The sequence below is a fragment of the Aotus nancymaae genome, unplaced genomic scaffold (assembly GCF_030222135.1).
Source record: "Aotus nancymaae isolate 86718 unplaced genomic scaffold, 86718_ANA_hifiasm-v0.15.2.pri h1tg000059l, whole genome shotgun sequence".
NCBI lineage: Eukaryota > Metazoa > Chordata > Mammalia > Primates > Aotidae > Aotus > Aotus nancymaae.
This window is the reverse complement of record NW_026988473.1, coordinates 4,153,623-4,165,245: the sequence shown is the minus strand read 5'-3', so window position 1 is coordinate 4,165,245 and position 11,623 is coordinate 4,153,623. Positions and strand designations below refer to the sequence as shown.

Genomic DNA, 11,623 nt, shown 5'->3' with positions numbered 1-11,623 from the left:
CCAGTTCTCTACCACCAGCGTCCAGCCTGATGTGACTAGCAAAGTGTATGCTCAGTGTTTGTTGAAAAAAAAAAGCAAATCTCTAGCTAGCTTGGCAACAGATTTATTAGTTCAGAGTAGAAAGAGCAAGAGTCCACGTGCTTTGATTCTTCGGTAAAAACTATACCTCCTGACTGGAGAGCTGCCAGCCTGCTCGCCCTCATTCTCTTAACAACTTGCCCTACTATTAAGGCACTTAAGAAGAGGGGGAGCAGGGAAGTCCCAGACCCAACCCCCTCTGGATCCTAGAGAGAGCAATCGCTGTTCCATTGGTTTCCTTCAGCCACGACTGAGCACGGAAAGAGCTGGCAGAGACCCCTATAGGGCAGGAAGGCCAGCCCTTCAAATGCTGGTGTTAGGCACAGGGACAATGCCACTGTCATAGAGGGACTGGAAACTGGGTCGTTATTTTGATCATGATGTAATGAATCCGTGATGGAAAACGCTTGATAATAAGGCTTTGTGGGCTCAAGGGCCTTAGCTCCAGCCTACTCCTCTCTCTAGCAGAGTACTAGAAGCTAGAGGATGGGGGTGGGGGACCCCAGAGTTCCCTACAGAGAAGGGAGCTGACCATTAGGACAGGGAAGAGTTTGAGTTCCCCCAGCTCCCCACTTTCCAGAGAAGTTAATGCTTCTGCTTAAGCACCTCCAAAGAGAGAGAGAGATACAGATATTGCCAATAAAAAGATAAAATGTGCCTCCCCTACCTCCAAGGAAGACATCACTAAAGTTGGGGGCAGTTGGAGCATACCCCACCAGAATCCGTAAGTGCTTTGGGAGGGCTTCAATCCCCTGCAACCCAGTGCTCTGGGAAGGGCGGGTGTCACCCCCTTACGAGCTGATCTGACTCAGCAGGGCTGAGAAGTCCATGTCCGCAATGGAGGAGAAGTCTTCATCTCCTGAAAGGAGGCCGTTAGGGAGCCCCGGGGCCCCAAGTGGAGCAGGAGCTGGGTCAGGGGGCCTCTGGGCCCCTGTCACTAGGCGAGTTATAGCCTCAGGGTACTCCATCAGCATGGGCTCAGTTGTGTGTGTGGCCACAGGTAGGCTCTGGTTCATCAGCTGCTGAAACTCCGAGTTGTCAACGGATGCCAGGTCTGTGAACACAGCTGGGTCTGTGCTGTTGCCAAGCAAGGCCCCCAGGTCTTCATCATCAAACTGCAGCTGCAGCAGGGCCTCTGACAGTGTTCCTTCCCCAGCCTGCGTGGGCTTGGGGGCAGGTGGGGCCATAGTCTGCGGAGGGGCTGGGGCCTGGGCCAGAGCTGATACCATGGGTGGGGCAGGGGCAGGGGCTGGAGCCTGAGGCAGGACTTGGGGAGGGGCTGGGGCCAAGGCTGAGGCCTGGCTTATCTGCTCAGAAGGAAACACCATGGTGGGAAACTCATCATAGTTGATGGTGCTCAGGGATGACGTAAAGGGATAGGGCTGAGGGGCTGGAGGAGAGAGAGAGAGGCAAGGGTCAGAGAAAGCCCCAGAGATCCAACCCGTCCTCTATACTGTAGCCCCTCTAGGTGCTTAGGCTCAATCTCTCTAGGGAGTCACTGCCAACACCCTACCTCCTTCCTCTTACCCAATCTGACCCCGCCTGTAGGGTCCAGTTCTAGCCACACCTCCATCCTGGAGTCCTCCCTGACTATTCAAGCCCATGAAGCTCTCCCAGCCTTTTAGAGGAAGGGACACTTTGAGAGATAAGCTGGTCTCCTCAGTTTACAGCTGAAAAACTAAGTCTCAAGAGACAGCAAGTCCATGGAGCACCAAGTGAGTAGCGGCTTTAAGTGGACAGTTTATCAGTCTTTTCTGAGCCCCACACCAGCATATACATCTTGCTAATTTAGAGGTGATTTTTCCCACTAACTCAACTGAGAGATGAGAGCAGAGATTCTGCATTTTTAACTTCTGAATCCCAAGATATCCAATATAGGATTTAAGTGGCACCGTGGTTCCCAGGCTTTACTGTGCATTAACATCCCAGGAAGTTGCTGGTTCCTGCACCATCCTCCCAAAGCCTCTGATTCAGGAGGTCTGTAATGGGGCCCAGGAATCTGCATCTCCACTGCTTCTCAGGTGACTCTGACAGAAGTCACCAGACCCCACCCCCTGGGAAACAGAGGCCCAAAGGAGAGCTGGCTTCAGACATCTGCTGCTCAGGTCAGTTCCTCTGCTCATCTCCCTTCCAGAAGACATTTCAGCCATGGGCTGAACAGAGCTGAACCTGTCACTCCAGTGGGACAAAAGGAAATCCTTACCTGGCTTGGGGATGGAAGCTGAGCTGCGCGAAGGCACAGCAATGCGCCGGGGTGGAGGCCGGGGGTCAGTGGGTCCTGTAGGGCAAGGGCTGGGTCAGTTCTCAGCCCTGGGGTGTCCCCTCCCTGCCCCCTGCCTTCCTCTCTGGCCTTCCCGGTCCCCTCTCACCGCTGAAAGGACTCTTCTTCATGATACTCTTGAAGGTCTCATATGTCCTTTTGCGTTTCTCCTCAATCCGGTGGCGATCATCTGGGAAAGTAAGGGGGAGAAAGGGGCGTACTCACTTCAGGTGGGCCCCCAGTGCTCTAAAAGGCCCCCGAGGAAGGCAAGGAGCCGGGCTTTCCCAAGACCCGTTCTCCCAACCTTCTCTGACAGTGAGAAGGGATGTGTAACACTCAGCAGTTCTGAGAATCCCACAGCTTTTGGAAAAGGCCTCTGTTGGCTGAATCTGCCCCTCTAAGGCCACATGGTGAGGCCAAGTACTGAGGCCATGCTCTGGGGAAAGAGGAGCCCTGGGGGGGTACCAGCTTCCAGCTCACGCCTTCCTGCATTTCTCATGTCATGCTTACTGCCAGCCTCCAGCCAGGCCTGGTGACAATTTCTTGGCATTCTGAGGCAGTTGAGGCACAACATATGACTTATGACTTCAGCAGAGATTCTTATTCTTATCTCTTATGGTTTGATAACTTAGTTGGAGCTTTCTGAACTGTTTTTTTTCTCTTTTTTTTTGAGATGGAGTCTCGCTCTATTGCCCAGGCTGGACTGCAGTGGCACAATCTTGGCCCACTGCAACCTACGCCTCCCAGGTTTAAGCAGTTCTCTGGCTCAGCCTCCTGTGTAACTGGGATTATAGGTGCGTGCCACCGTGCCCGGCTAATTTTTGTATTTTTAGTAGAGATGGAGTTTCACCATCTTGGCCAGGCTGATCTTGAACTCCTGACCTCATGATCCACCCTTCTTGGCCTCCCAAAGTGCTGGCCACCATGCCTGGCCTCAGAACTGTTTTTCTAAGTACCATGGTACTTAAGTAGCGCCAAAGCACCTCAATTCCATTAATTCAAAGACAACTTCATCATCCCTCAAAAACTGGGTTCTTTCTCCTATATTCCCTGACCATCCATCTGCCCTGTCACCAAAGCTAGAAACCTTGGAATGACTATCTTCTTTTCTCACTCCCCACCACTAACTTGACACATATTTATCAAGCACCTACTATGTGCCAGCCTCCCTTCTAGACACTGGGGATGTGGCCATGAGTAAGCACACAAGGTATCTGCTCCCAAAAGGTTGGCATCCTAGTGAAAGAGTGATAGGGACATAACCATGTATACAAACCAGAAAATCTCAAGTGATGGTGCTCCAGGGACGACACGGTGATATAACAATACCAGAGTGAGGTGAGGACAGTCTAATTTAGAGGTGGTCAGGGAAGGACTGGTGTGAGCCACTGCATGAAAACCTTGGGTCAGGGCTGGGCGCAGTGGTTCACACCAGTAATCCCAGCACTTTGGGAGACTGAGGCGGGCAGATCCCCTTAGTTTAGGAGTTTGAGACCAGCCTGACCAACATGGAGAAACCCATCTCTACTAAAAATACAAAATTAGCCAGGCGTGGTGGTGCATGCCTGTAGTCCCAGCCACTTGGAGGCTGAGGCAGGAGAATTACTTGAACACTGGAGGTGGAGGTTGCGGTGAGCCGAGATCACGCCACCGCACTCCAGCCTGGGCAACAAGAGCTAAACTCCATCTCAAAAACCAGAAAACCAGCAACAGAAAACCTTGGGTCAGGCATTCTAAGCAGAGGCAACAGCTAGACATAGGTCCTGAGGTGAGACTGAGTTTGGGCCATAAGATGCAAAACAGGCTGGGTACAGTGGCTGATGCCTGTAATCCCAGCACTTTGGGAGGCCGAGGTGGGCAGATCACCTGAGGTCAGGAGTTTGAGACCAGCCTGCACAACATGGTGAAACCCTGTCTCTACTAAAAATACAAAATCTAGCCAGGCGTGGTGGCGCACGCCTGTAATTCCAGCTACTTGGGAGCTGAGGCAGGACGATCGCTTGAACCTGGGAAGCAGAGGCTGCAGTGAGCTGGGTTGGTGCCATTTCACTCCAGCCTGGGGTGACAAGAGTGAATCTCTGTCTCAAAAAAAAGGTATGACACAAAACAGCTACAGAGTAACTGACGGCAGTGGTGGAAATGTGATCTTGGTTCACGAGACATCTTCTCTTCCTGGACTACAGTTGACATCTTCCAGAATGGCCTCCCTGCTTTGAGTCTCTCCATCTCTGATCCTCTACAAGTGGCCTCCTGAGTCAACTTCCAAATCTGCTCCTGTCACCTCTCTGCTTAGAAACCTTCGATGGCTCCCCACTGCCTTCAGGTTGAAACCCTGGATGAGGCCTTCGGCTTAACCAGGCCCGCTTCTCTCTGGGCCTGCTACTGCTCAACATCAGCTCAAATCACAAAGATGCCCCTGAACAGGCTGTGCAGTTGCCAACACCCCTTCCCTTCCAGGTGCTGGGTCACCTGCCTGGAGAATGCACTTCTGCGTCTTTCTGCAGCTTCAATGCCACCTCCTCCACGCAGCGGTCTCCAGCTCCCCGGAGGCCACCGTGCTCCCATGGCTCTCTGCGCATACCTCCATTTCACATGTCATTCTGTGACTTATGGATCTGTTTTGCACATTTGTCTTCCTCAACTGACTAAGATTCTGAAGGGCAGGGAGTATGTCTTATTCATTTTTTGTATTCACAATACCTGGCACAGGCCCTGGTACCAAGTGGGTACTCAAACCTCGACCAAAATGTAGCTGGGCTGTATGGCGGTGACAAGACAATCAGTGTGGTAAAAGGACCCTTGAAGCCAGATGGCCTGGGTCCCAACGCTGACTCTGCTACTCACTAGCCACGTGAAGCCAGGCAAGTTGGACACCATCTCCTACCTCAAAAGGCTCATGAGATTAAAATCAGGTAATCCTGGAATAGGGGAAGATGTGTAGTACTAGCTCAATGTCTGAGTAACGTTATTATTAAATGAGGCAAGAAATGTCTTCCGATTACCATATAAATCCCAAGCTCTGACTCCGGCTTCCGGCTCTCAACTACAACCCCAGACATGCAGTCTTGGCCTCTCTCATGGGACACAGCCCAGCTGCCCTGCTGCTGCCACCCCAGCTGTGTACCTGTATCTGGCAGGTACTGGAATTCCATGGGCTCGCTGAGCTCCCGGTCGGAAGGCCGCCGCAGCTGCATGAACACACGCACGGGAGCCTGCAGGCTGGGGTCTGCGTAGGGAGGGGTCCGGAACACAATGGCCACTTGGCGGTGCACATCAGCTTGCGAAAAGGAGCCTCTGGCCTCCCAGCCCGGCCCCGTGAAATACACCTCAATGTCCTCTGCAGGAGATGGGGTGGCAGTGTGGTCAGTATGTCATGCCCTCTAGAGTCCCCCCTCAACTTCTGATGCTTGTCTCCTGAGATACATTGCCCCGAGGCCCACCTGAGGCCCCCAGGCACAGGAGGAAGTATCCAAAGTCAGTTTCCTGACACTCCCCATCTCTGCTCAGCTTCACCCCTTGCTTCCAAGAGCCCACCCTGCCTCCTGATGTATACCTTTCTGCACCTTGTCACACAGCAGGAAGATCTCATCCCCACCGAGGCAGCTGCCAGAGTTTCGGTTCACTCGGCAGATCTTGAGCTCAGCAGTGTTAGGAGCACCTGAGGCAGCGGGAACAAGGAAGGCCGACCTGAGCCACTTGAAGTCCCTGGGGTGGCCTGCAGGAGATGCAACTTCTCTGCCCAGCCCAGAGTCAAGGTTGCCCAGAACTTGCCTCCTACATTTTTGCAGCCAGTCAGACCTTCTTACTGGCTCCGCACCCCAACCGATTCAGCCAGTATTTGCCTACTGTGTGCTCAACACTGATCTAAGCAAGGAGAATCCAACCACATACAAAACCTAACCTCTCTGCTCTCCCAGAGCTTATAGTCCAGTGGGCGCCAATCTGCTCACACACTTTCTCTCCCTGACCCAAGTAATCTTTAAGGCCAGTCCATACTCACCTTGGCAATGAGCCCTTCCCTCCTGACCCCCAGTTTATCCTGGTTTCCCATCCTTGGGGCTCCAGAACTGTTTTATTTCCATTCATCCTGCTGGTTACTTAATTAAAGACTGCAGCTGATCAGTCAGCCCAGTTCATCGTGGGCTTCCATCACTGAATCATCATTCTCAAACACTATCTTATTCCTGGGAGTTCATTTCCTAGAGTCATTATTGCAGTTGTAGGCACACCACCTTCTCATCACATGATACTGAAAATATCCATTTCCCATCAGACTCACTCCAGGCTGGAGCTATACCTGAAGGACAGCTCTGGGTCTTCTTTGCCCTCTCTCCCCAGCCAACAAAGAGCTGGGCACAGAAAAGAGGATGGATATGCAAGATGATTGAATGAAGCCAAAGCGCCTCTTGCAGGCCACACTCAACCCAACCCCATTCCTCCTTATCCAGGCCCACCCCTCTCCCCTTCCTGTGGCTCCCTGGCCACTCACGGTTGTCAAAGATGGGATGAGAGAGGACAGGCGGCAGGCGGAGGGGCCTGCCTGATGGATCCCGCACTGTCACCTGGAAGCAGAGCCGCACAGCGTTCAGGTCATAGTCCCCACGCTGCTCTTCTATGGGAACTGCCAGGAAAACAGGTGATCAGGAGAGCAAGGGAAGGGGGGTTATAGGTGCTATCAGTGGGGACAGGGAGCTGTGCGCTGGGAGGGCTGTTGGTGCGTGTGTGAAACACAAGTCCTAGAGAAGGCAGAACCCAGCACTGCCTCCACTGTGACCCTGAATGTCATGTCCTCTCCTGGGCCTCAGTTTCCCAATGGTAAAGTGGGAGAGTACTGAAAGGGCAGCAAGATTCCATCTTTATTGTGTCTTGGCCAATGAGGGAGAGATGCAGGAAAGGCGGGCTAGGGACAGTGACAGAGGGTACGGGTGCGGCAGACAGGTTCGCCCTTACCTTGGAAGGGGTTGTTGTTGGTCTGGATGCGCTGATTGATAGCCTGCTCCAGATCTCGCTTCTTCACACACTGGATTCCCAGGTTCTGGAAACTGAACACCCCCACTCATCTGTCTCTTGCAGAGCTGGGACCATCCTGCCTTGCCCAGCCTGCTCCTTCCTCCCCTGCCCACCCCCAGATCATCGCTCCATACCTAACCCCCTCCAGTGGCTTCCGACTATGCTGCAATGAACCCTGTCCCTCCCCTCTGCTGACAAGCACCTCTGCGCCCCCGCCCCTGCCAGCCTCCCTGCGGGCTGCCTGCTTACAACCACAGGGGCTTCCTTTCCCTTCTCTAACACAGGACACTCATTCCCACTTCAAAGTCTTTGCACTTGTTCGGTCTGCTTGGAATGTTCTTTCTCCTACATCTCTCCTCCTTCTCACCATTCAAGTCATAGCTGAGGGAGGCCTTCCCTGACCTCCCAATCTAAAGTCATCACACGAGATCCCCTCACTCCCCGACCCCAGGTTATCCTTTCATCCTATGACCTTGTTTTATTTTCAGCACTGAAATTTTTACTCTGACAGTACCTTGTTTACTTATCTGTGTATTTATTTATATTTTATTTATTTATGTATATTTAGATGGAGTCTCACTCTGTTGGAGTGCAATGGCTCGATCTTGGCTCACTGCAACCTCTGCCTCTCAGGTTCAAGCCGGTCTCCTGCCTCAGCTTCCCAAGTAGCTGGGATTACAGGTGTGCACCACCACACCCGGCTAAGTTTTTGTATTTAGTAGAGCCAGGGTTTCACCATGTTGGTCAGGCTGGTCTCGAACTCCTGATCTCAGATGATCCGCCGGCCTCAACCTCCCAAAGTGCTGGGATTACAGGCGTGAGCCACCGTCTCTGGCTATTTACTTGGGTGTCGCTCTGTCACTCAGACTTCAGTGCTGTGGCGTGATCACAGCTTGCTGCAGCAATGACCTCCTTGGCTCAGATGATCCTCCCACCTCAGCCTCCCAAGTAGCTGGGACTATAGGAACATGACACTATACCTGGCTAATTTATTTTTTGTAGAGATAAGGTCTCATTATGTTGCTTTAGCTAGCTAGTCTCGAACTCCTAAGCTCAAGAAATCTTCCTGCCTTGATCTCCCAAAGTGCTAGGATTATAGGCATGAGCCACTATGCCTGGCCTGTATATTTTTTTTACAGCCTGTCTCTGTCAACTGTAATGTCAACTCCAGGGGAGAGTACTGGTTCAATGGTTTTCTTTCTCAAACAAGAGACGTGACTCTGAGGGACTTGTCCTTCCAGCTTCAGTGGTCAGGGATTCAGAAGTGATTAGGGACCCATCCCTATCCCCTAGAGCTCCTATCTGCTAGAGTAGAGGTACAAATGATAATTTCAAAACAAAGGGAGTTTACTTGCAGAACTGAGTCAGAGCAAGGAGTGAGGAATTCTGTCCTGTGTCCAGAAAGGAGTAACATTGTAGTGTCTACTTCACAGCCCACCTCCTGTCCCCTCAGGCTGGGCCTCCTAGACTGCAGGGAGCTCACCTGTGGATGCAGCGGTCCGGGCAGAGCTCAGCCTCATAGAAGCCATCCCGGCAGTCTTTTCCTACAAGCTCATGGGGGTGAGGCCGGTGAGGAGGGTCCTTGGTGACCAGGGAGATGCGTACTGTCCCTGGCCCTGTGTAGCCATTGATCTGTCCAAAGTACAGAGAAGCCCAGACGTCCAAACCTGACTCCCAAACACAGAGGGCTGGGGTTCACAGTCCCTACCCCGCACTCCCCAGCGCAGTGCTGACCTTGATGGTGGGGTGCGTCTTGGTGGTATCTGTACTCCTCTCGCCTGGGATGCTGCCTGCGGAGCGCCCCTCGCACTTGTAGCGGAAGCGCATGCCCCGCTGCTTGGGCTGCTCGATGATCTCCACATAGGGGCCAGAGGCCTGGGCTGGCTCTGCCAGGGGACACCGCAGACCCATTAGGCGGCTGCCCCCGCTGCCCTACCCCAGCCAGGGAGCACCTCCCCGACCACCGCGGGGGACACTTACCTGCCGGGAAGATGAGGGGGAACAGTTCTGAAAGGGGAGGGAGATCAGGGTCAGCACACACCCACTGCCCATCCTCACCAGGGGGAATCTGCTCCCCACAGAGAAGAGAAGCCAGGCTCCCTCCCAGGGGAACGGAGTCAGGACCTGTTCCCTAGAACCGGCGGTGAAACTAAAGGGTGGGGGGAAGGAACCAGAAACACCTGCTTCTTGAGAGAAAACAGGGTAAGGAATCCTTCCTCTCCCGAGGGCAACTGAATCAGGGCCTGTTGTACTTTCAGAAGGAAAACTGGGGGAGGGCACGCCCCACCTCCGTCCAGAAAGGAAACTGAATCAGATGCGTTCTTCCCTAACAGGGAAACGAAGCCAGAGCTGCCCCCATGGACAGTGTGGGGGGTGGAAACTGAGTCAAGGCTCCCTCGGCTCCCCCACCCAGGGAGGATACTGAGTTAAGGCCCTCCCCTCCACCCAGAGGGGAAACTGAGTCAGACCCCTCCCCGCTTGCCCCGCCCCGCGCCACCATCCAGCAGGCAGGCCGCTCCCTGCGCAGCGCCCATCGGCGCAGGAAGGGGCGGAAAGCGGCGCGGGGGCTCCCGCCACAGCCCCGGCGGCCCCGGCGCGGCCACCCCGCGGGGTCAGAGGGCGACCTCACCGTCCATGGCCGGGGTCCCGGGGGCGGGGCCGGGGTCGCAGCTGGGCCCGCGGCGGACGCTACAGCCTAGCCATTCGCCAGAGGCGGAAATGCGCCGCGCGCGCCCGCCGTCGCGTCACTGCCAGGAATCCGGCCGCGCCTGCGCGCTGCACCGCCGCGGCCCGGCGCAGGGGCCGAGAGCAAGTGCGCGCCGCGCGGAGGACGAAGAGGCCGCGCGCACAGCCGCCGCCGGGGGCCGGGGCCAAGTGCGCGCCTCGCCGTAGACGAAGAAGCTGGCGCGGCCGGCGGCTCGGCTAGTTCCCGAGTCCCGGCCCCACCTGGAAGGCGTGTCCGTCGATTACTCACTTTATTTTTAGGGGATTTCGGGGCCCCCTCCCGCCAATCGGCGGAGTTTGGTGATGTCACTCTGGGCCGGGTCTAGAGCTAAGCCAGGGCTGCTGGGCTGCGGCCACCTGCCCAGCTCAGGGAAAGGCCAGGCCTGGCCTTCTGCGCCCGCAAAGGCCGGGTGGTTGAACTCTACGCGGGTTTCCTCATCGCTAAAGGCGCCTTTCGGTGGTGACTGTCTCAGAAGCACGTTAAAATGTCCTAGCCACCCCAATCTAGATGCGGCTTTGGGGAAGGGGAGCGGCCGGGCCTCCTCGCCTGACAGTGTATCGACTAGCTCTGCAGAGCCTGCAGCCCGGATGGGACGACCGAGACCCTCCCGCTGGCGAGCTGGCCGAGGGCTCGCCCCTCTCACGCTAAAGCGCCAGCTTAAGATGCAGCCGAACTGCTGGCCCTCAGCGACTGTGGGAGCAGGAGGAGCTCGGGGGTAAACCCCGGAGCCTCGTCTCCGCAGCCTGGCGCTTGTCTCGGAAGGTCCGGGACCCCCAGGGGACACTTGAATCGGCAGAGTCAAGACGCCCCCACCCACGCCTGCGTTTGCCCTGGACCTCCAGCTAGGGCTGACCACTAATTCTGTCATGTGGCCCCCACAGTGCGGGTATCGCCCCCAAGACCAAGCCGCGTCCGTGTGGGGGCTGGGGCTGACGCACCCCCACCCCATGCCTCCTCCCCGACGGAGGATGCTCCACTGCAGGGGGCGGAGTCTTCTCCAGATGGAGAAAGACTTTATTTTTTCTCTGAATTCGTCTTAAATTAGGAAATCATGTGGGAATTGGAAAAGATTGGAAATTCTGACTTGTTTCCCAGGCTCTGAAGAAACAGGAAGAGAAAAGTGAAAATAGAGTTAGCACCCCGCCCACTCATTTCAGTTTCTCCAGTGGCTGGCCCTGATTAGAAAAGTGTTTACTTTTGTTAGGGGGCGGGGGAGGCAGACTTCAGGTGGCAGAATGGATTAATCAAAATCTTTGGTTAATGCCATAAAATTATCATTGAATCTTGCATGGATCCTCTTCTTAAAATTCATGTATATTTGTAACTTTTAAATTAATGCTTTAAACACCCGGGTACCCACTGCAAAACTCAAGGGGCCACCACCATCCAGAATTCTGTATTGTATTGTTTTTTTTTTTTTTTTTTGAGACAGAGTCTAGCTCTGTCACCCAGGCTGGAGTGCAGTGGCACGATCTCGGCTCACTGCAGCCTCGACCTCCTAGGCTCAAGCAATCCTCCCACTTCAGCCTCCTGCATAGCTGGGACTACAG

At 54.5% G+C, this 11,623-nt stretch overlaps 1 protein-coding gene across 1 annotated transcript; it reads right to left on the bottom strand.

Moving 5' to 3' along the window:
• Positions 1-81: 81 nt before the first annotated feature.
• RELA (RELA proto-oncogene, NF-kB subunit) lies at positions 82-10,068 on the bottom strand. Its single transcript, XM_064364731.1, has 11 exons — positions 9,978-10,068; positions 9,329-9,355; positions 9,083-9,234; positions 8,832-8,980; positions 7,289-7,380; positions 6,828-6,959; positions 5,892-5,996; positions 5,463-5,675; positions 2,448-2,528; positions 2,282-2,356; positions 82-1,468 (listed from the first exon to the last, which is right to left on the bottom strand). Exons 1-11 carry the CDS (start codon positions 9,982-9,984, stop codon positions 870-872), a joined length of 1,632 nt encoding a protein of 543 aa, XP_064220801.1. The 5' UTR covers positions 9,985-10,068; the 3' UTR covers positions 82-869.
• Between the last annotated feature and the right edge of the window lie 1,555 nt (positions 10,069-11,623).

Coding starts and splice junctions, on each gene's coding strand:
- RELA (XM_064364731.1), bottom strand. Junction 9,235..9,328: donor CCCCCTCATCTTCCCGGCAG/GTAAGTGTCCCC, acceptor GTCCCCTGGCAG/AGCCAGCCCAGGCCTCTGGC. Junction 1,469..2,281: donor AGCTTCCATCCCCAAGCCAG/GTAAGGATTTCC, acceptor TCTCTCCTCCAG/CCCCTCAGCCCTATCCCTTT.